The sequence below is a fragment of the Dromaius novaehollandiae genome, chromosome 5 (assembly GCF_036370855.1).
Source record: "Dromaius novaehollandiae isolate bDroNov1 chromosome 5, bDroNov1.hap1, whole genome shotgun sequence".
In the NCBI taxonomy this organism is placed as follows: domain Eukaryota; kingdom Metazoa; phylum Chordata; class Aves; order Casuariiformes; family Dromaiidae; genus Dromaius; species Dromaius novaehollandiae.
The window spans coordinates 38199953-38224584 of NC_088102.1; the positions used below are offsets into that span (position 1 = coordinate 38199953).

At 45.0% G+C, this 24632-nt stretch overlaps 1 protein-coding gene across 7 annotated transcripts in view; it reads right to left on the reverse strand.

The window, feature by feature from the left end:
* The window catches only part of PLEKHH1 (pleckstrin homology, MyTH4 and FERM domain containing H1), a 60345-nt gene extending 38259 nt beyond the window's left edge, over nucleotides 1–22086 (reverse strand). The window contains exons 1-6 of one of the 7 annotated variants that reach the window (XM_064512485.1): nucleotides 18331–18498; nucleotides 18053–18179; nucleotides 11133–11314; nucleotides 9744–9920; nucleotides 3710–3772; nucleotides 436–585 (exon numbers count right to left, since the gene is read on the reverse strand). In XM_064512485.1, the coding sequence (XP_064368555.1) occupies nucleotides 436–585; nucleotides 3710–3772; nucleotides 9744–9869 (339 nt within the window). In that variant the 5' untranslated portion in view covers nucleotides 9870–9920; nucleotides 11133–11314; nucleotides 18053–18179; nucleotides 18331–18498. Of the gene's footprint in view, nucleotides 1–435; nucleotides 586–3709; nucleotides 3773–9743; nucleotides 9921–11132; nucleotides 11315–18052; nucleotides 18180–18330; nucleotides 18499–21795 lie in introns of those variants that run through there. The other 6 variants (XM_026095833.2, XM_026095834.2, XM_026095835.2 and 3 more) reach the window with 6 other exon arrangements.
* Nucleotides 22087–24632: the final 2546 nt, after the last annotated feature.

Genomic DNA, 24632 nt, shown 5'->3' on the forward strand with positions numbered 1-24632 from the left:
GAAATACAAGGTCTGGTGTAGGTATGGCTCCTTCCTTCCACCACTTGAGAATGCAAGAAACTAAGAACTAGTCATATGGGAAAATAGCAGGTTTTTTATAAGAAACACATCTGGCATGCTAAGGGATTGCTAAGGACTGGGAAAGATCCCTTGCTGAGAAGCAGCATATGCTGAGTCGGATGTGGGCCATGGAATGACTTTGCAGAGCAATCTACGTACTGCTAGGAAGACAGAGGCTGAATAGAGAGGCTTTTGTCTGGAAGGAGAAAGGAAAGGGCATCTTGCTCTGACCAGGGCATCATTTTACAGCTAATCTGGATACAACTGAGATGGTAATACATAACAATGGGGACATAAGCTATACCTCTGAACTGTACATTACAGAGTCCCTCTGGCTCATGAAACTACAGTTCTCCCCGTAGAAGATGTCTTTACCTGTTTTGCCAGCTGTGTCTCCAACCTGTTGATCAGAACTTCCTTTCCTTGCACTGTGCCCATCAGCTCCTGGTATTTCCTGTACAGAGTACTCTCTGATTCACTGGTCTTCATGTTGGCCAGTTTCATCTTCTCTTCCATAACCCTGATCTGTAAGAATAATCAGAGGGAGATCAAAACCAACACAGTGCAAAGCAAGGAGCTGCTTGTTTAGCACAAGACCCTGACTGACTGAGAACATTTCCAAGTTTTATATTTGTGAAGTCAGGAAAGGGAGAAAAAAAAATTAAGTCACACTTTTTTATTTTCATATATGCGAAAATAACATTGTAACATTCATATATTGAAAATAACATTCACTTGCAATGCTGAGGCAAGTAAAGGATGCAAGCTGAACTGTGAACTGATAAACACACTGGACTGTGAAATATTCACACGTTATTAGTAACGAAGACAATATAAGCGTCACAGTCTATATAGATATATGGGTAAGGTACAACACATTTTCCTCCTTTGCAATACCATGGCCAGCTTTTTACCCCATTCAGTATCAGGGTATACACCACAAAATCCTGGATATTTGTTTCAGGTCAAGACTACTATAGGGAAATGTATTAAAGAGCTCCTTCCTCTTACGACCCTCTGCTTTAACGATGTTTTGGCAGCTTCTGCCTTTCTGACAAATGTTATCTCTAGACCAGCTAATAGGTTATCATGTTAGGTATTCTGAAAACTTTGCACACCTTTGAGCTCCTGCCAGTGCCAATAGTAGCTCATCTGAACAGGAGAGGCACCACCGTAAATGTTGCTTCACTAAAGGCAAGGTTTCAATGCTCTAAAATCTAGCTGTTCATGAAGCCTTTCAAGGGAATTCTGAAAACTTCCTTGTTTTCTCCCAAATCTGTGTGTCCCAATATCCCAGTTTCCCTGCTTTATCATTACCTCATCCTATTGCAATGGACTATAAGACTTCACTTCTAAAGGTGAATGTATTTCCTCCAGCTTAACTCAAACCCACTAATTGCAGCATTTGATGATGGCCAAATACCTGGCACATCCCAGAGGGACTGAATCTGCAAAGAGTTCTGAGACCAATTTGAGATGCTGTTAGCTTAGCATGGGTTTGGAGCTGGAAGGCAGAATACAGGCAATGACCTGCACAGAGTCTGCATGAGAGAGCTGCTCATGCTCTGTTGAGCAGCCTACGCCTCATACTTACAGAAGCTGTGTTTTGTCCTCCTGTCTGTCTGCGTTAGACAGAGGGGCAAATTGCCTCTTCCTTGTACTGAATCAGAAAGACAGGCGCCCAACATCCAAGCCAGAACACTAAGCCTGCTGAGTCGGATGTGTTTTCATTAGAGTTTAGGGTGATTATAGTAAAAAAAAAAAAAAAAAAAAAAAAAAAAAAAAATTGGCTCCTTCTTTCTGTCTGATGCCCAAATGCTGACTCTGTGCTGGAGGCTCACAGTGGGGACTGCAAACATGTGATTTCTTTAATTGAGGTTGGCAGCTGCAGGGAGCCCACTGAATTAGCAGTCCAAACCCCCAGTCTCCTGGAGTGAAAGATAACAAGGGATTTTATACTCAATGTGGAGCCCTTTCATTTGTCAGCTGCTTCTCATTCATGCTGAATAAACCTGTTTATTGAAGCAGATACCCCTGCTCCTTATGCTGTCACTTCTTCAGGCTGCCAGATAGAATTAAAGCATTTCTTTAGCAACACTTTTCTCTGGATGCAGATAAGACTGCAGGAAAGGCAGAGATGCTGCAGCTTTGAGGGTTGATCTAGTCTCTAGGACTTGCCAACAACATGGCTGCAGAACTGCTGCTGGCAGGTGACTGCATGCAACCTTCAGAATAACCCTCATTTCTGTTAGGGCATCCCTCCCACATCTTCCCAGCCAAGTTCTTTGTTCATGCTCTGACCTGGATTTGACTTACTCTCCATCTGCTCCTTGGTGTCACTGTATCTTTCCATATCATGGTTATTCTGCTCCTATAGTTGAGATGTCAGCTAGTATAAAACCTCCTTCACTGGCCTGTGGTGATAACAGTATTTCCTGTTGATGCTGTCACACTGACAATGTTACCTTTGCCTGTTTTGGTTGTGCGCAGACTTATTGATACCACTCAGGTACAATTCTTGTTCTCGTTGGCAACTGCTGCGCTAATGCAGAAGCCAACAGGAGGGCAACTAGATACAGTATCTCTCCTACTGTTGAGTTGGTCAGAAAAAAACTCACATTTTCAATACCAAACTGATGAAGGCTTGGAATGGTACATTGCACGCAGGCATTATCAGGCATTTCAAGCCGCTGATTCCCAAGCAATATGTTTCCCAGTGTTTATACTACAGATTATTTCATCCTTCACTACTGAAGCCCTCTTTAATAGTCATTCTTTGAGATCTTGCATGGCTCTCTGTTCTGCACCTTAATTTCCAATTCAGTGCTCAGTCCTGCTCCTCTTGCCCAGCTAGTGGAGGTTGGTCCACTTTAAACCTTCTCTTTGGCAGTGGTCTACAGTGATGATAGGATCTCAGACTGTCTGGCTCTTCCTGGTTCTTTGTTTTTATAATACCCCTTACAGCATGGGCTGTATGACAGTCTGCTTCCTTAAGGCCCATTATTCTTGTTGGCCTCTTCATAAGCTGAAGTCTCTCCCCCCATTATTTAAGTAACATGAAAGACTAGCTTAGGCAGAATGCCTAACTTTTAGATGGCTACAATAATGAGCAATGAATCCTGCTCTTGATGCTTTTCTCCATGGGCTCCTGAGCCAAAACAATAATTACTGAATAGAAAGTCCGAAACAACTGATGGATTTTGCAGACACACCCTACCCATTTTGCAGAACCTCCCCTACTTGTAGGCAAGTCCTTACCAGTATTCCTTCTTATTTATTTTCTGAGGACCCAATCGGCAGCTCTCTGCACTTTAATCCTGAGGTACAATCCTCTTCCTTTTCCATAATCAACTGTGCAACCACTCCACAGTTCATTTGCTTCTCTATCATGAATGAGGAGGAAAAGGCTGTGAAGCTGAGAGACAGATACAATGTGCTGGCTTTCACTCAGGGTTAAACCTATTCAGGAACCTGCTCATAGCTTAGGCTCAAAGGCTGAGAAGCATGGCATCATCACTTCATGACTATAAATCAATGTTTCCCTAGTAGGGCACAACACTGCAGAGTGCTGTCTGTATGCTAGAATGAAGGAGTTTAGAACGACTTCCTGCTGGGTTTGTATCAGAGCAAGCGTGGCAGAATTTCTTACCTGCTTCTCTGCATCCTCAGCCCTTTGCTCTGCTTCTATCACTCTCTGTTCCAATTCCTGCATCTTTAGAGCCAGAAGAAGAAAGGGGGGGGGGGGGGAGGGGAGAGGGGAAAAAAGAAAGTGAACATTACTTAGCGTTTCACCTGTTTGACTCAGGAGTCTTTCATTTTCTTGTGCAGGACTATGAATCTTTGGCATTTGTTGCATTAACTGGACAGCTCTGCCCAAGAAACAAAAGCCTTTACTTCTTCCAGTCTTTTCTTCTCACCCACTTTGAATTAGCCAGAACTGTTTCCTCATTAGTGAGCTTCACCATTCATTACAAGGGTCAAGGGAATAATCCCAAGGTCTTGACCCCTCTCTGTGATTTACACACTATGGGCTGTCCCTGCAAGTAGTCTGTCTACAGCACTCCATTCTCTCCTGTGTTCATTCCAGCTAGGATTCATTCATGACAGTAAACAAAGCTGAATACACCTTGGCAAGCTTGTCTAGTGTGCCACTTCATAGCCAATAGTTTGCATTGGCATCAAAAGCATGATAGGCTCATAATTGACAAGAGAACAATGATGTTAATTTTCCTATGCTTCTTCTCATTTTAAAGAGCTTTGCAAATCATCAATTCTGTGATCCTTAATCTGAGCATTGCTTCTATTGAAGTCAAAGGACAACCAAACAGAATTTGATCCAAAACGTACAAAAATCACCTCATTCTCAGCGAGATGCAGGCATATCTGGGGTGAAACAAAGTTATCATTTCATAACATGGGACAGAAATATACAATTGGGCGAGATAAAACACAGTCAGCATTCTCTGGGTTAAATTGCTTTGCATTCTCTACTTTCACCTCTCTTTTACCGAAACCTATACTTTGTGATTGAATCATGCTAAAAAATTATCTAATAAAGACCAGATGTCATTTCCCTTCCTCTAGCAGCTTATCACTAGTGCCTTTGTGATCGCAACTTAGGATCTTATTCAGCACTTGCAAGATCTTCTTCCAGCACCTGCCCTGCTTTGATGGGTCTCAGATTTTAGCCCAACAACGCTAACTCAGTGTCACTAAATTTCCACTACTGATCTGCACGACTTACAGGATGCTTCACAGAGTTTCCAGAACTTTATAGTGTTTTACTGATGAAGGAATTACATAGAAGCAGTTTCAGAAGATTAAAAGAACTGTGCTTCAGGCAGAGAACAAATTGTAAGGGGAATTGAGCTCTTTTTCTCCTTTTCTGACATACTTCATGCTTCTGGATAAATCACTGGAGCCAAGTAATCAAGTTGGACACACTGAAGACCAAGCCAATACTTCTGAAAAGGAGACTTACTCGTCTTGGGTTTATCACCCTGAATGCAGATGTCAGCATTCCTGTGTTTCCATTTCCCATCCTTTAGCTGGCAGCAAGACACTTTTTCATAAGTACACTGTGATCATATGAGTAGGCTGACATATCAGAAGGGCGCACACATGTAGATAAATCAACGATCATACAACTAAAATATATATCACACCGTAACAAATATATGCTGTGAAGATCAGCAAGTACCACATTCAGTGCAATAGCGCTCTCAGTTGTTTTTTTTTTCCAGGAGATAGGTCAAGGACATCACACTCTATGGAGCTTAATCTCCAAACCATCAAGGACATTTCTTTGGCAGAGGAACGAGAGATGCTGTAGAAGACTGCACAGACTGCCAAAGCCATAGCTTATCTGACTGAAGACTCAGTTTGAGAGTCTTGGCAGAGACCGAGCTCAAGGCAATCTAACATTAACAGCAGTGATCTGGGTTATGATGTGAGTCTGTGTCCTTTAGGAACAGTGATCTAGCCATGCATTTCCCTATTAGTAACTGGATAGTCCTCACCACAAAGAGGTAGCAGTCCGATCTGTTGGTGAAAGACAGATACTAGCTGGAGACATAATACATTTGGGGAAAAAAGGCTGTTTCTGACAGTTTTGGAGTCAATGGTATCTGCTAGTTTTCTGATACATTGACAGAAGCTACATTCACAGTGCTTAATTTAGACAAACCTCTGGGCTTTTCCCCAAAGGCTAGCATCTTATGCTAATAATTAGATCCTCCACAAGGTGGGAGATCTCCCTGAAAGACTCAGGTTATTTTAAGGAGACGGCACTGTTCTGGTTGAAACTTGCTGTTATCCCAGCCTCGTGACAGTTTGCTTTCTGGTGCTAGCAGTCCCGATTCCAGGTCGGGACAGAAAGTGTATGTCACAACCATTCCTGATCCCTAAAGAGTTATGGAAGCCTCTTGTGCAAGCAGGGTGACCTGGCTAAGTTCCAGGCAAATCAATTACATTCTGTCACTCTAATCCCCCATAGCCCCAGATGAACTCCTACTTTTCTTTATTTCATGTACTACATTGTTGAGTTGTCCTACTATGAACTGTTAAATAACTGCTGTGTTTTTCATATACACAAAATGATTACCTCACCCATCTCTGGTGTCAGCTGCCTCACTGAGGCACATTCAGATTTAATATGCCTGTGTTTGTAAGGCTCTTTCAAATCCCTCAATGAACTAATAATAATGCTTGGTATTTACATGGGTCCTTTCATTCAAAATGCTTTATAATTTGACAAATGCTACTAAGTAACTTGACCTAGGTCACATAACAAATTAGTGGCAAAGCCAAATTCAAGAAACTCCTCTCCCAAGCATTAGCCCAGGCAGCTTGTATGCAGAGAGAGTAACAGGCCCAGTTATATAGCCATGCTTGCATGAGACAAAAGAGTTTTTTTTCCAAACATTCATTATTTATTGAAGCAAGACATAAACAGGTTAAAAGCTACCCAGATGGCCCTTCTAAAAGCTGCAAAAATTCTCCTATCAACCATTTGCCCACGCCTCCCCACTTCTGTTCACTCAGATCATGCAAAACAAAATTGAGTGAAAAAAGTTCATGCCTGTCTCAGCCTCATTTTTCTTTCTGTCCTTCTTTCCAAGAGGTCACTTGTAACCAGGTCATCCTGTGGCCAAGGCAACGGCCTGCTATGCCACCCACCAACAGATGAGTATCCCTTTCTTTGTGTGCATGAGAAAGTCAGAGTGGAAATAAGTGCTTGTTTCCAAAGAGACCTGATCCCTGGTAACGTCTGCACCAAGCTGGGACCCATGGGTCCCATGCCCCCAAGAGGGTCAGAAAGGCCAACACACTTTTTCCTGAAGGCAAGGTGCTGGGTGCCTCTGCTATGTTGACCTAGAGCCTGCCTCTGCCCATCTTGTCTGAAGCTAACTTGACTGATACAACTGAATATTTACAAACCAGGCTATCAAAATGAAAGCTCACACTGTGTGAACTGGGGCACTGGTAGTTAAACTGCTGGGTTTTAAATTCCTCATGTTCTGAAAAGCACTTTAGATTATTCAATCTAAGCAGATTTTTAAAATCTCAAGTATTTAAAGCGTTAGCGTGCATAGTACTGCCAACACCAGGCATGAGCAGGGTTTTTTTTTTTTTTTTTGAATTAAAATGATAAAGTGTCCTTAAAATCAAAAAATTGGTTTAAAAAGACTGATTTAAAGTGAAGATCAGGTTTCCAAGCCTTTCAATCAGCAGCTTCCAGACTGCTAGACTGGCCTAGCTCCCTAGCTACACTAGCGAGCAAGTATCACACCACTGGTAACATTGTCCTTTGCTTTCCCTGGCAAAGCTACTTTCAACCTTTTTCTGTTTTAATTTCCTGTTGCTGTGACCCATATCCAGGAGCTCTCAGGGGCAATGCTCGCTACAAGTTGGCAACACAGCTTCAGACTGTGCCCACTTCACATTTTTCAAGATTTCCCCCCCTCAAAACTTTTTAAAAGAGTGCAGTACTATTTCAAAAGAGCCTGAATCTCTTCATTTTCACAGATGAGTCTGTTAGAAAAAAAATAAAATCACAATTGCTATAAAATACACAATAAAAATCACTGAAGCTGGCATCACTGCATGGAGAGCAAACATCCTCCTCCTCCCCCATTTTCTTCACTTTTTTGTCACTGTCCACCTATCTGACTGGGCAAAGGATACAGCATGGACAAGGGCCCTGGCTGCCGTGACTGCTGGAAAGCCCCATAGTGTCTGAGGGGGTTGGAAGGAGGGTCTCCGAGCAGTTTGCCGCAGAGCACTCAGGACCCTAATGCACAGAAGACTTGACCAGCAGCAGTTTTCAGCATGAGCATCACGTGCTGAGCGACCATGCTGGGACCTCGCGTCTGTCTGCCAGGAGAACCTGCCTAGAGCTGCCCCACATCACCTGAGCTCTCTCCCCTTTGCATAAGACATTAAGAATAGGGAGTTGCAAGCTTGCTAGCTCTTTGACCCTTCAACTAAGCATATCACAGAGCTGTACAAGTAGTTACAGAGTAACCTGACCACTGAACCAAGCTGCTCCCTAATCTTAAAGAAGGGAACATCGCTTTGACTGAAGGGCTGAATTAATTAATTGCAGTCAGGTCCCTAGAGGAGTCCCCTGAAGCAGATGATGATTTTATTCTCTGCCATAGCCTACAAGACTCCTTAGAGGGAGAGTGCAACACGTCGCTGGAGAGCGTGTTCTCCAAAAAGAAATTTTAACAGGTGGGTTTCTGTTTTGTGCGGTTAGTCAGAAAGTTTCTCACAGTAAGAGTTAGTAAAACATATGACCACAGATGCTACAACGCAACAAAAGTAGAATACTGCATATCACAGTTGCCCTTACTAGATGTACACCATGTCTGTAAATGATTTAAGCCCCTTTATCTAATTGGACTTTTCAACCATTCCTAACATTTTCCAGGGTGAGCAAGCACTGAAGTGCATCTCAGAGGCTACGGTGGAGAGATGAAGGGGGTGCTCAGAATTGCACCATTCGTTAGAACAGTACGAGAGGTGGAATGTACAGACCTCACACGCAGTATACGGCGTCAGTGGAAATACAATTATAGTGACGGATGAAAATTGCTCCATTCTCTGAAGTAGGTGTCATTTAAAAAAAAATTCCAAAACCAACAAACAAGAATAAATACATAAAGGTTTCATAATACAAAATGAAGTAAAAGTGAGTTAGAACATATCTATCATCAGGTACAAAACAGCATTTGCAGTCAGCTGCAGTCAATTGCAGAGATTTCAGCTTCATTAGTAAATTGTGACTGAAAGAAGCCGTCCTCACTTTCCAATAGTAACTGAATGGCTGGGCAATCTTAAACTGTTCCGGGATATTGTAAGCCATGTTTCGGAACAAACAAGGAGCTCCAAAGCAAGCGACAAACTTGGACTGAATGCAGATAAGAGCTTTGTGAAAAGGCACTAATTCAAATTGAAAAATAACTCATTTTAAGAAACATGGTAAAAACAAAAATCCACCCCATGAGGGAAACAAAATACCATATAAACTCCACAAAAGCCTACATCAAAACCTCAGATCTTTGCCATTCCTCTCCCCTAGAATGTCAAAAGAGTTCACCTAGTGCTCCTGAAAGAGAGATGAGTAGGAGAAGCAGCTAAAACAGACAGATGCCATGCAAGCTTCTCAGATCCAGATTTCCTAAAGCATCTCAGTCCTCTCTCCAGTATCCTCAGAATGTTTTGACTGGGTAGGCAGTATTATTTTAAAGTTATGGCATTATTTTTACCCCTGACTGCTCTTTTAACATTATAGCATAATTTGCACTCCTGTAAGCTTTTCTACTGCCAGCCCAGTCCAGACCCCATTATTCTTACATAAAACATCCATCCATGCTCTGTATCTGTCTCAGTCACTTGAGGTATCCAGAATCTTGCTGGGACAATGTTTTCTAGTGGAGTCAGGATACTTGGTGATTTTCCAGTAAACAAAGCCAAATTCTTATTTTCACTAAGGCCACTTTACTCCACTCTGGCAGGCACATCCCTATATCTCAAGTGCTGAGCAGAGTGAAATGACATATTGTAAATGAGGAAGAGATCCCTACCACAGCTAACAGTTTTACTGGATGGCTGAATGTTTATGGATTGTTGCTTTCATCCCATAACTCAGTGTAAAGCAGAAGCAACCACTGCCTCACCTTCTCAGCTAACAGCTCTCGGATCTTGCTTGCCTGCAAGCGGAATTTGAAGAGCTGGGACTCCAGTGCCAGGCACCGTTTTCGCCAGTCCATACAGCTGCCATTCTCCCCTGTGAGTTCAGCCATTGTGAAGTTAACTCATCCACTTGGGATGTCTTCTGAGATGCTCTAAAATTCCTAGAGAAGAAAGGGGAAAAATTATGTATTTTAGATTTGTAAACTTTTCATTCCTTGTGCCTACAGTCTCCCCCAGTCCAGTCTAAGGAACCAGTGACACTATTTCTTTTGCAAGCAGATGTGCCAAATGAAATGGTACTATCTCAAATTACTTACATTGCCCTCTGCCAGAGGTTACTATTTTCACTGCTCTCCTAGATAAATGGATCATATGACAACTTCCTGATTGCCAGCAGTACCAAGCCAGGCACACAAGCTGACCTTGCGAATGGTTGGGGTATGGGTGATTATGTGAAGTAAGTTAAAGAGTGCTCGGCCACTTAGCTCCCCAGTGGACTGGAAGAATGGTTGGCTTTAGCTGATGAACAGGGTTAAACCCCAGGGGATAGTGACATCTTTTACTGTTACAGCTACATTTTGAAGAGGATGCTCATCCAGAACAAGCAGCACTGCTGCCATGCAGCTACAATGTGTCCCCCAGCAGCCACGCTAGAGGGGGGACAAATTACAGGGCAAATTCCAGTAGAATTGGCTCCCAGCAGGGAAAGTTTTTGCTGGGCAATAATAGTAAGTTAACACTGGCACTATATTTAAAGCCAAGGATGTTGCAGATGAGCATACTCAAGCATTTAAACATATGAAAGTAAGCAGTTAATGGATAACAGATAAATATTCAAATAAACTTTTACCTTTAGAGTCTCAGTAAATAATTTACTAATGCATCACACTATATTCCACAAACAGCCTTTCTGCCATGCTTACAGCCCTTCTCAGCCTCTACCTATAGACTAGAAATATTTTTACTTCTGCCTCCTTTGTACCAATATGGCTACAAACTCTCAAAATCACTAAAACCTCTTAAATATGGCTCAGCTCACACAACCATTATTAACTAAAGATACCAATGCCTTGTCTCCTACAGGTTGTGTAAGCAGGATGCATGAAGTAATAGTTTTCCCAAACACTAACTACTTGCCACAGTCAGTCCATAACATGTTGCATCTGATCCTTGCTTATAATCAAGAATTCCCTTCTCCATCTGAAAGTCAGCCAGCCCTCCCCCTATTAACTGTAAGCTTCAGAATGGCTTTTCAATGTCCTAGCTTCGGGGAGAATGCAGGGCAATGCCCTTGCTGCTCAGCACTGGCAGAAGAGTGGGACAGAACATGTCAGGAGGACCATGAGGGGCTCTGCGTTTCATGAGATACAGACCTCTCTGAAGCTCTTTGGTGGCAAGAGGATCTGTGCTCTCCTACCCCAGCAGGCAGGCAGCATCCTGGTTTGTCATACTGTAAGACAGCAGCTCACTCCACTTGCTGGCCCCTTCTGTCCCTGATCAGCCCCAAACTTCTCCACCATTTCTGCGTATCTGAGGCTGCTGCGATAGGCTCTGCCTATAGACAGGGATAAACAGAAATCAGAAGTACAGCTACATGACCTGAACCCTAACGTGTTGTACTTTTTCGCATTCAGGCACTGACTTTTTGATTCTGACACTCAGGTTTGAAGCAACACCTCTGCAACACATTTTGCATGGTGGGGAAATCCTCTTCCCTAGTCTGGTTGCACTGACCACCTAATCCTTCCCAGTAGGGTTGTCTGGCAGTCTGCTGACATACATCAAAGCATAAAACCTGCTGCTATGTGAAAGCAACTTGGGGGAGGTAGGGAAAAGCAGGCAAGAAAGAACAGATTTGTCTCTTGACTAATATTAAATCTCTCTTGGGCAAAAGGCATGTTTCATTAACAGGTCATGAGCTAACCTAAGTGGGCAGAATGCATAACGGGCCAAGTGTCCTGTATGACAGCAGCCTCACTAGCTCAATCTGCTTTGGCTCGGAGACATTCAAGTGTTGCAGATAATAGGAGAGAGAAAGCCTTTTTCATTGGGAGAACTGGGCATAGTCACTGAGACAGGCTTTTTTTTTTTTTTTTTTTTTCTTTTTCCATAGTTTTTCTTTATTACATAGAGATTCAACACATTCAACTAAGGTTATTCCTCTGTTTGCACACTATAGTGTTCCTGTTTCACACCCCAGAACACATTTAATGCTGGATCCCAGAAATCAGAGATGGAAGGAACCTACTGGGTGGAGCTGGGGCAAATATTTCAAAGTTAACCGCAATGAAAAACCTTGAATTTGTCCCCCCTCCCATGTTTGCAGTCCTTTTGTGTTCCTTTCCACTAAGAACATTTGTGGAACAACTTTGCCAGCAAGAAAGAATCTGAAAACTATGAATGTTAAGTACATAGTATGGAATTTGCAGAAAGTGAACTCTGAACTCACATTAGAAATCTGAAGTATTGTGTGCTTCCAGATAGACTCTAAAATATTACCAGGAGACCTTCTTATCCAATAAAAAGACCTAGCTAGAAAGCAAAAAGCACTACAAGACCTTATTTTACTGCTGTTGCCTAGGAAGGTGCTTACTGAAGAACAGAAAGGCAGACTGCTGAACAAAAAGGCTTCTTGAAAAGCTATTGCACAAAGAAGCAAATGCAGAGAATCCATGGAGTGGAAGGCTGCTTGCTACTTCATGTACTGGCTACCAAGAAGAGATGACCCACTTTTCTAAACAAATTCCACTTAAGGTTACCTAAGGTAAGCTACATACATACAGAGCTGGATGAAAAAGTTATGCTTCTCACCTTCCACAGTTTCAAGGCAAAAAGCCTTGGGGAAGAGAAAATTCATGTTTTTGGTAGCAGCAGAATAGAGGTGGGGAGGGGAGGTGTGAGGGTGCCAGACTGGATGGCTGCAGTGGGACCATGAGGTCTGCAGGGAAACAGAGGAAGGGTTTCACAGGATGTGATGGGGATTTCAGAGATGCAGTTGGGAAAGTGCCAGTGTGGCTTGAGGGCATGGGGCTCTCTTCCCTCCTTTCCCCCTGCTTTGTCAGCAGTAGCAGGCAGGAACTGAGTATTCGGACTCTACACTGCTGCTGGAACAGCTGGTCTCTTCAGAACAGGCAGAGTAGGCAGCTCATGGCCCATTTTATCTATGCCTAATGATAGTCCGTGTCCAGAGACAGCCTGTCCCAGTCATTCCATGTGGAAATGACATTGCACTAGGAATCAGAGGACCTGCATTCTCTATTAGTCAGTCCTATTGCTGACTTGTACTGTATTCTTACTTCTCTAGGTTTCATCCTTCCCAACCTGCAAGAAGGGCAATGGTAAAAAAAATCCACCATCTTAGACATTCCAGGTGAATGAATTAGAAATCAACCTGTAGCAGAATGCTTAAGTGCTGGGGAGTTTTGTGAATAGTAATAACCTGCTTAGGTATGCAAGCTACAGTGATGTGCTCAAGCCCCAGGCTCAAGGACATGAACTGGCTGCTACTATTTGCTTGCTCCCCTCCTGTCCGTATTGTGCGCACAACCTGTGTGATTGGTATGGCCTAAGTGCTTCAGCAGCAGCCTCCTGGCCGGAGCTGCAGTGAACAGGGATGTAGACTGGGTCACACAGCTCTTTAAGTTAAGGGTCAGGGCATGGCAAGCCCCACTTGCACCCTACCTGCTCCACACGTGCCACAAAGAGAGGACTGTCAATCTGGTGTCTTCGGACTGAAGCATACACACACAGCACACTGTTTCTGCGTGGTGGCCTATGCTACTGTAATGAAATACAGGCAGGGGAGCTAGGAAGCACACCTCCACACTCTGAGCTTTACTTTTACTGCAGTTTAAAGATTTGACATTTTACCCCAGTTCCCCCTGGCACCAGATGCCAAGACCACTTTTCAGGAAGGGCAGGATGGAGGACCATGGACATTTGGAGAGTATCTAAATAATTGCTCTATTTTAGCACAAGGAGATTCCAGCTAGGAACAAGCTAGGGCTAAGGCAGGCATACAGGTTTAGTGAAGTCCTTGTTCACATTTCGAGAGACAACTACACAAAAGTTACAGCAAAGTGGGAAAAGCTGTGCTTTTTGACCTAGTTATTCTCTTACTCAGGAACTGTTCAGAAGTTCCAGATACTTTATGCTAACTTTAAAAGAGATGTAAAACATGTATATAATAAAGTTGCCAGTAATCAATTTCAGAAGTTTGTGATCACTCACAAACAAGCTTATAACACCGACTCAGTGTGCACAGTCTGGCAGCCAGCTGTGCAGCCCTAGAAACACAAATTCTTGCAAAGCCAAAACCACTATTAATTCATCAGCTCCAACAGAACAGTGATGCCCGCACTTATTAGAGGGATTTCTCACCTGCTTACAGGCAAACTCAGTGCTTGCTGAACTGGAGGCAAAGTGACAGGCCAAGACTTGGGGGAAAGCAGTGAAATCACTCAGCCTCATTGCCTTTACATCTGTCTTATCAGAGTGAGAAAGCTTAGGATGTCCCTCTAGTTGTACCCACTCTCCAGGACACCTGGCTCTCATATTTTGCATGCAAGAGACCTGAGTTTCAAGTTACCCTAAATATACATCATATAGAAAACAGAACTGGCAAAGCAGCAATACTCAGAGAATTCTTTCGAACCAGCCTTCACCATGCACGCAGGCACCAGGCTGTTTTATTCAGCTCTGTTTCTCCTGTTCCAAGTTAATTAGGATGTATTTCATATCCTTTAGCTACAAACATTAGTGGTGAGTTATTTTATATACAGGCTGCTTTGCTCAATAAAACCACGTTTTCCAGGTGACGGCTTGCCCATGTTTCCAGTGATTTGTGAAATACAGTTCCAGGTCAGGAGGTGGGTTTAACAGAAATGACAGACTCGTGTTCTGTACTGTATCAGTGAAAAAAACATGCAATAGGAAGACCAAGATCCTACAACCACCACACCTACAGCTTTGCAAAAATACAGAGGCCATCCTTTTCCACAGCCCATCCCAGCACATCAATCTAATACCTAGTCCTTGCCTAGGAAACTTTGGCCACTCTCCACAACACTGTAGCATTTCACTCTAAGATAGTGATATCAGGCACTGTCAAGCCAAGAGAAGTACGCAAGTCATGAAAGGATCCCACAACACCATATTTACAGCTAACTGTTCTGAACATACTACTTCAACTCTCAAATGAAATTTTGTTCTCTTTAAATACATTCATAAAAATATTTCAGTCTTTATTTTAAGATTTTAAGTCCAAAGAGAACATATAATCAGTGAATCTGAATGTCCACACAGCTTATGCCAGAACAATAGCAATTTATTCAGACAGTCCATGACTTCTGGTTGAAGTAAAATACCCAGTTCTGAGTAAGAAGTTAAGACTGGAATAAATGTCCTGGATCGTTAAGTCCAAGTTCCCCTTCACCATAGAAAATTGCATCCTATAATCCCTCTCACAAGGAATGCAGCCCTTCCTTTGAACTGTGCAGGCATTTTTGCTGCCACTACTCCTGTTGTTCTAGAACCTCACCCTCCTAATGAGGCCTCTTCTAATTACCAGCATAAATATATTCATAACCAGCTTGTATGTGTTCATTCTTGTAAAATACTGCCCTTCAGCTTAACTAGTTTTTTTTCTCCTCCCTCATATTTACAGAAATCAAAAGCTTTGCTTAAAAATCTTATTTTGCAAGGCTAAAGAAAAGGGGCTCTCCTAGTCTCCCTTTCATGAAGGAAGCTTGACATTCTCCCTCTGCACCTGTCCCAACTTCAGTGCACACAGCATGAGAGTTGCGTTTTATCTCTCTTACTTCCCTTCATAGACATGGTGACCACAGATGTATCTGCAATGCAGCGTCAGTCTCACCAACACCTTGTATAAAGGGATTAGTACGCTCCTCTCTCCTAGGGAATATCTCACCCGAGTGCATTTGCCTTTTTTATGGCCACATTAGCCTGGTGGGCAATGCACAGACAAGCCAACCCTGTTGGAGCAGGGGAATCTGTGCTGGCTTCCCCCTTAAAAATGCCAGACACTGGAGTGCAGGGGGCCATTACAATGATACGGGAACAGCTCAATCAAGGACAGCTCTGTGCCAGATCTCCATAAGGATCTAACAAGGATCTCTGGAGTACAGTCCACTGCAAAATTTAACAGGCCCATGCTTATTCTGTGATTGATTAGTATATCCAGATCTTTTCCTCCTGTACTGTTTCTAAACAGTGGTCTCCCACATTCTGTGGGCATTTTGTTACTAGTGCTAATGTGCATTATCTTTTACCTCATGATGTTAGAGTTTATCCCATCTTTACTAATCCCCAGGAACACCCAACTCTTCCACTAAAATACCTACCTTCCTTTATCTTGGTGAGACCTCCCACTTCTGTAACCAACAGACTCCTATCTTTTCTACCCAAGTAATTAACAGAACCATCGAGTCCCATCTACAGGGCAGGGATTTATGGAGCTTCGAACAGGCCCCATTCAGCAAAATGTTGTTACATTCTCTTTTGTCATTTCTTTGCCCACTTTATAATTTATTAATCCCCTCTCCTCCAGTTAAGCTAATAATTTTCCACATGTCATCATAACAAATGGTCTCTGTAGGCCAGAGATTAGATCTACAGCGTTTCCTTTATCTAGCAAAACCTTATCAGAGAAAAATATTGCATCAGTCTGAAAGTCTCTCCTATTTCATGTTTAACTTCACATCTTAAATAAGAGCTTTCTTTCAAATTTATTCTAAATTTTCATCTGTTGTTAAATGCAGCATTCCCTCTCCCCCACTCCCTGTTCTCTTGGACATATGCTTTATGAATTACAATATCAACTTTATCAGACTGACTTTAAATCCTTTCTACTGGACTTGCCATTTCATATGCCTTTTTTTCTTAATTCTTAACCATCTTAATCCACTAAGTTCTTTGATTTTTGTTTTCCTCAGATATGGTACTTTTCACATGAGATAAAGAATTTATATGGTTATATGGTACAACAGCTCTTTTTTTTCCTCCTTTGGCATATGAGGAAGTTGGGAATCAGATACCTTCGGGGCAATATTTTTGCATTAGGAACTTCTAAATAGAAAGTAGCCATAGGAAAAATTAGACTTTCAAAGCTTGATTCTTAAGTGTATACAGAAATCTCTTAAAGAGCAGCTTGATTTTCAGAGCCTTAAGTATCAGGCAGCTTCCCGTGAAGATAATGGCAGCTGCTGAGTGCGCAGAACTTGGGGAGGAAAAACGACTGAACTAGCTGCTAAACACAAACATAAGATTCCCAGATTTGATTACATCTGTAAGTTTTGATTAACACTGGAGACAGTTCTGACAACAAATGTTACATACAAATGAAATATGAACATATTTACTTGGAGCACCTATATCTGATCACAGTTTTGATGAAGCCAAAACCTATACCAGAATGCCACGGCTATTTTTGTCTTTAGACCAGAATTAGTTGAAGTCCCAGATGTCAGTGGATCCAGAGCAGAGCTCAGAACATTTCAAAAACCCTGTGTATTTCACCTGAAAAGCCTCCTGAGAATGAAAAATAATTAAACAACACAAATGCTTTCAGGTATAGATCTGCATGCTTGTGAAGTGTTTGCAGGTGTATTCATGCAGTGCAAAAAAATCCGTTTACACAGACAGTTACCGGGGATTTGGTCAGCGCAGAAGGAGCGTGGTTCTTGGCACCTGCCAGGAAAACGCACCAGATCCTGCCCGAAGGCCGGAGCTGATCCTACTCTTTTTGCTGCCGTCTTAGTAAAAAAAGAATCAGCAGACACACAACAAATGCAACACATGGAGAGAGATTTCCTCCCACATTGCTGCTTCGGCCTCACTCTCTACAGGAGATGCTCAAAACTCAGTGTGGAAACCCCCACCGTTAATCAGCTCCCGTCCCCAGCCACCCCATTTCCCACCCCACAACCAGCTTCGCCCCCCAGCTCCTCACCCCTCAGGCACCGAGCAGCTCAGCCAGAGCCACTTCCTATGTGAAGCGCGGCTGGGGATGGATGCACGGAGCGAGGAGAAAAATAACATGACCAACTGCGGGAAGGGCAGGCGGGACACAGGGAAAGACTTGGACAGGGCCGGGGAAACAGAAAAAAAAAAAAAGCAAACACAAAACCAAACAAAAAAAATCCCCTCTACATCAGCGCTGGTGACGTTGAGTAGAAGAGGCGCCGGGAGGAGCCCCCCGTGCTGCCGCTCAGCCCCCGGAGGACGTGCCCTGCACACCCACGCTTATCAGAGGCAGAAGAAACCGCGTATTTACCCCGGGCCTGCGCTTGGGCCCCCGGGCCGCCTCGGGCCGCCCCCCGCCGCCGCCGCCGCCTCAGCCCCGCGCTGAGCCTCTTCGCTCCAAGCAGCGACCCCAGCTGACACAGACGGCGCCGCAGCGCCTTGAAGCAAAAGCAAAAAGAAAAAAAAAGGGAGGGGGGTGAGGTAGGCAGCCCGCCGCAGACCACCCCCGCGGCGCCGGCTGGCTCCTCCGCACCCGAGAGGCCACGGCCCGGCCCGGGGGCGAGGGCCCCTCTCCCGCCGCGCCCTCACCTCGGCCCGGCGCCGCGGGGCACGGGGCAGCGCCGGAGCGGGCGGTGCCGGCGGCAGCCAGGCAGGTGCCCCGCGCGGCTTCTGTCCCATTCAGCACTTTTCCCCTTCTCGCTCCGCTCTCTTCCGAGCGGGAGAGCCCGGCTCAAATATCAGCGCCCCCCCGAGAGGCGCAGGAACTGACATCACCCGCCGCAGGCTCTTAACCCCTTCTGCGGCTCAGCGGCGCGGCAGGTGGGGCGGGCGGTGCCCTGCTGCGGGCGCTGGGGCGAGCAGCGGAGCCAGGCTCTGCTCGCGGCCGCGCGGCTCGCTCCCTCCCTCCCTCCCTCCCTCTCGCTCGCTCGCTCCTCCCGGGGGCTTGCGCTGCGCTTGGGGGTGAGGAAGGGGGCCAGCCGCCCGGGGGGCGCCCCGCGCCGGGCTCCCCGAGCGGCCCGACCGCCGTCCCTGCCTCCTCGTCGCACCGGGGTCACCGCTGCCCCTGGCGCCGGGCCGCCATCTTGTGCAGCCTGGCAGGGCGGCCGCGGCCTCGGCCCCGCTCGGCTGGGACCCCTCGCAGCCATCTCCCGTCCCTCGGAGCGGCCCTTCCCAAACCATCCCCAGCCCTGAGGTGCGGCAGCATTTTCCGCTGAGGAGGAGCGAGCCGGGGACTCCCACCGTGCTGCTGGGAGCAGCCCGGCAGGTGCTGGCCCCCACTGCTCAGCGCCACGCCACCCTGGCCTCCTGCTCCAGCCCTGAGAGGCCGCAAAGCGCCAGCAGCCCAGCCATGGCACCTGCCTGAGGTGGGGGCTGCTCCCAGCACGCGTGGGGGCCTGGAAAGAGGTGACAACAAAAGGAAGGCTCTCCTGGCTAGAGGACGCTCTTCACCCCCACATACCTGGGCTGCGTCTCAAACAAAATGGCCCAACCACGCAAGCTTGGGGTTGCAGGCATTTCTAATGGTAGCTGTGCCGGCATACTAAATAGTTTATTCAGGGATAGGGCCACCACTTACTGAACTACTTCACACGTACCATTCTCTTACATGAATATATATTGACATACATGAATATATATTGACTGTTACTCAAACAGAGCCGGCAGAGAGGCAGGTGTGTGTACGCAAGCTTGTGCTGCCTGCTGCTGGCAATTCACTGCCGCCCTCCCTGGGGCCTCCGGCTGACAAAGCCCACGCTTTTATTTCTTAATATTGAGCAGAACATGGAAGTGAAATGTACCTGAGCCAAACTGAGGCTCCAGAAACAAACACCTCCAGGACTTTGCGCCTTAGACCTACATGTTGCAAAGCAAAAGGTAATTAATTCTCATTCCCATTTAGCAACCCATAGCTACTTATTTCATCACCAGGCATAGTATTACTTCCATCAGAGATGCTCCAAAAATTGCTCAATAATCTTCCACTTCATGAGGATAACTGCAGTCATGTATCACTCTGGCTGACCTGCATGTGCCTTTGGCATGGCCTGCTTTGCAGCCACAGGGTGAAATATGGTCTTTATCTCCCCTAGAAAGTGGATATGGCTTGTTGGGTAAGGACTGCATCAAAAAGACACTGAGTGATTATGAGACATCCACGGGTGCTCTGAAGCCATGCTTTGGCTGTTGTTGAGACTACCTACGCACAACAGGGCAGTCTGAAAAACAGGTTTGCCACAATCTGTGTAATAATCCAGCAGAAGAACAAACCAAACTTATCTCTTAGTACTATAAGCAACACTAGTCGCTAGTCACAGTTAAACAAGGTCTTAAATGTGGTTATCTGGCTCACAGATACCCCGTCGTCCAAGTTCTGCTGTTTATTCAACTTTTGCTGTAAACGCTTTCCTCACATTGATAGTGTGCTTTCACTGGTGTCTCAGCAGAGAAACAATGGTTTGCAAATCACTTACCAAGCATGAATAAAAAGACTGATGTGATTGAGTGAAATATGGAAATATAACTAAAAACATGAGCTCGAGATTTTGACATTGGAGTGACTAAAGGCAGACTCTCAAATCTATACCTCATTATCCAAATAATTTGTCAGATTTCCAAAGATTCTGTGGACCTTGCAGTTCCCTAGAGGATGTTTAGCCTTAGATTTCTCATCCGTTTCCAGTTTCATGGGATTCTGGCTGAATTAAGCTACCTGTTCTTTTCTAGCTAAAAGACAAAGCATGCATTACTGAGCTGGTTCAGGCAGAGAGCAGGATAGCACTGCACAGAGATGGCCAGGGAGCCAAGCAGAGACAGACAAAGAACTGAAAAGAAACAAGCATTGGCAAGGATCTCTCCCATTTGGCCAGCTGAGCAGGGACAGACAGGAATACAGTCAGAGATAGAGCCGGCTGTGGTGACACTGTTACCCAGAGTGATTTCTCCAGCAATTCCTAATAGAAGGGATTCCAATTGCCTGCAGTCTGTATGTTGTGTATGTATCTGTATTAATCATTACTCCAAATGATCAAGGAATTGTAATAAATAACCAGCACCAACATGGTTTTGGGCTCCCTGTAGGGATTTCAGCAGGGCAAAAGGGAGCTTCATGCTTTACAAAGTCCGCTCCTGACCTGAGACTAGCCACAGACAAAATGGGAAAAGGAGATATTCCCTTCACACTACCCATCCTATTCCTGACTCCTTTCAGCCATAGCATGCAACCACAGTGTTCCTTAATCTGAATTTTATGAGGTGTTTTTATTCTTCCTTTAAAGTCACTGGTCAAGTTCTCTCATTTGCACCAGCAAAGCCAACAGGATTGTATCACTAACTCAAATGTCAATCTGGCCTTGTGTTTTTCCCAGGCAACGAAGCTTGACTGCCAGGACATTCCTCAGCCACTGAACTTTATACAAAGTACCTCCCCAAGAATTGCCTGCACACACCTTGCTTTAACCCCTGGAGCCCCAGAACCACATCAGCACTTACAGAGCTCTGTGCTGCATTTCTCTAATGCAGATATTCTACAAAACTGTGCTTTCTTATGCCCCCATCGCTCCTGTTAAACTATTTAACAAAATTATTATTTAAAAATCATTAAAAACATAGCTGCTATTAAATAATGCAGATAGAAAAATATTTTTGACTTCAGAGAGAGGACGTTGTAAGAACAGCCAGTATCTCACAATTCCCAAGTGTCTTCCCTTGGTAGTTATCTTTAATATGTCTGCTCAAGCACTCCATGTCAGGCCTTTACAATTTGCAGACAAATCATTCAGCAAAAAATAAAATTTACTATAAACAGCAAATAACTTACTGACAAAATGAACTCTCTGGCAGATTCGAGAGACCTCGCTTGGCATTGTTAGACTATCATTATCGCAACACAAGTACAGCATGCTTTGTCTAGAGCACCATATCCAAGATAACTAAATAGAAGGACAAAAAGATACAAGAGAACAAGGTGTTGGAAGATGACAGCAGAAGAAATTGTCTCTAGTAAGCAAAGTTGTCACAGACAACTGCCCAGATACAGCACTTCTGAAAACTTACCAAACAGGCAAAGACACCAGCCAGATCAAGTCCATATGTCAGAGCCCTACTGGAGACTCAGTCCTATGTGGGAAAAAGCTTGCACAGAAAAAAGACAGTGCCTTGAAACACCAGTCTGAGGAATTTGTCTCTCTCCATAGGGAGCTTAGGCTCCAAATCATAGTCCTCTGAATTCCACCTATGTTAGGGGCTTAAAGAAGTTGAAAATAGCCTTTGTGCTTGTTCCCTTAGTCTGTTTCTCATGGGCTTCTAGTGTGCCGACAGAAGCAACCCAAACCTGCAAAGCCCTGCCGCCCTCCTCCTCCTCCTCCTCTTCTAATGAGCAATGACAAGTTCTTGCAGCAGAGAATAGAGATTGGCAGCTGTGGATCACCCTGTTGCATAAACCTGTTGCTTGTGGGAGGACCCAGTGGGAGGGTCAGTAAGCCATTGCCCTCCAGTACTTTATCAGCAGCAGCTGGCTATGACAACTGGTTTTGATTGTGTTATGGTCATCTAGTCACACTTCACACACAGAATATAAAGATAGACTTGTGCACTGCTCAAGTGAAAACTTCCACTTGAACAAGAGCATACATTTTGCATGCACAGTCTTGACTGGTAGACAGCAAAATAATGGAGAATTCCCACTGTCCTGAGGGAGTCATCCTAGAGGATGACCTCATCTCCAGTGTTATTCTCAGTATTAATAGTTCATGCCTTGCTTCATCTCTGAAATTCTCAAGTTTCAGCCTCCAAGTATCAGATCTCATTAGGTCTTCTGCTAGATTAAGAAACCATCAACTATCATTTAAGTATTTTGTGACGAAAACTTAACTTTCCTTTATATAAAATGCACAGATCGAACATCTCTCACAATACATGATTTCCAGTGCTTGTGTCTTTCTCATAGGCTTATCTAGACCATAGATTAGATGACCAAAACTTAAAAAGTAAATGTGGGGGTGTTATCGGCATGCCTATGTGCGCATGTCAAACTCCTGTTGCAGAGAGGTGAAGAAAGGAGGACAGCATGTGGGAGTCTTCAGGCTGAGGAGGAGGAAAACAGTCCTTGCAAGCATATTTGTTTTGTGTGGTCTTTCTGTGTCTGGTATTGGCTGGTATGCAGCACATAAGGTTCTCACATACCACAGTGCTCCTTTACTCTTTTTCTACGTCCACAGACTACAGAGGTAAATGCTGGGCAAGTGATGCCACGCGTGATGTATCTCACAGGAAAAAATGCATCAAACCCAGATGCTGCAACTATGCAGACATAGATGGCTCAACAGGACTTGCAAAACCAAATGTTGCTGCCCCAAAGATGAGGGGCATGGCTGCTCCTGCCAAGGAAAAGGAGGTATAGAAAGAAGGGGGATGGATTTGGGACAGAAAAGGTGCTGGGAGGAGGCAGGAAAAGCCCTGGAGAATTGGACTTGCTTGCAGCCCAAGTGATGTGAGGATGGCTACAGTTCTGCTGCTGCAAAGAGGGATGCTTCCTCTGCAGTTGCCCAGGTTTCCTGGGAAATGCCAGGCAAATGTCTATTGATAGAGCTGGTTCTGGAAGCACAGTATGAAAAGCTGCACTAGGAAAAAAGACTCAAACCATGTGGGGAAGAGGTTACAGATTATAGATTACTGATTTGAATTCAGGCCAAGCAATGGAAATAAAAAACTGCTTCCCTCTCCCAAGCAGCAACAGGGACTGCTATGTAGACAGACTGGTCATCTCAGCCCAGTTCTTAAACATTAGCTCTCTGAGGGATGCATATACTTGGAGTGGGCACTGAGGAGGCTGCAATGTGTGCTGCACATCACTGGCCAGGGGTGCTTGTAGGCCTTCATTACTGCTATGGCTGATCACAGTTCTGCATCAACCCATCCCTGCAAACAGCTTCTCAGCAAAGAGACTCAGAGCAGAAGGGATCATGGGGAGTGAACTCATCTCTGAACCCCACTAGAGCTGTGAAGAGAGTTGTTGCTGGATGGGAGAGGTTTAGGTAGGCCAGGAAAAGGGGTGTCCTTGTCCCTGCCCTAGCCCTGCAGCAGAGCTGGGGGAAATTCCATTTCTGGAGCTGTTAAACCAATACTTTCAATGAAGAGGAAAGTAGGTCCTGGCTTGCCCTCTGTATGATTTCTGATCTGAGAACTTCAGCACCGGCACCTGGGGCAGCTCTGTTCAGAGCCATAGGGGCTGCCAGAAACACCATGCTCTGATGGATGATCCTCATCTGGAGAGGGCCGTCTGTCCACAAGTAGGACAGTCTGTACTGGCTGGCAGTGGGGGAGAGAAGACACTCTAGTAAGAGACAGAGCTAGTCTGTGAGAAGGGTTTTGGCTGCCTTCCCAGTCTTGCCCTGAAGTCAAGCATACTGCTGGCAGATGTCAGGATGGGGTGTGGAGAGGAACATGACTCCCCACCATAGGACTCCTACTCGCGGTCTCCTTTGCTGGAACCGGCAGGGTGGGGTGTCTTAGATGGGAGTGCAGGATGGAGGCTAGGTTAGCTGGAGAGATTTTTGGCTCCTTTCCTGGTCTCACACCGGAGCCAGGCACACAACTCCCAGATGTTTGCGATCTCTCCTCTGCGATCTTTCAGGCTTGTCAAGGCATTGCGTGAAGGGAGGCATTATCTCACTCCAGTATGGGGGGTGGATATGCTAAAAGCCTCCATGGAGATTGTCCTGCCTGCTTCTCCCAGGAGGGGTCACCTGCGGGTAAACAGCCTTGGAGAGGGCTCTAACTTTCCCTGGGTGAGATCTCCAAAATGCCATTAGAGCAGCAGTTCCTGGGCCTCCTGGCATGACACTGAACTTGCCAGTTTCCATGATGACCCAAAAAAAGAGCAAAAAAGCACA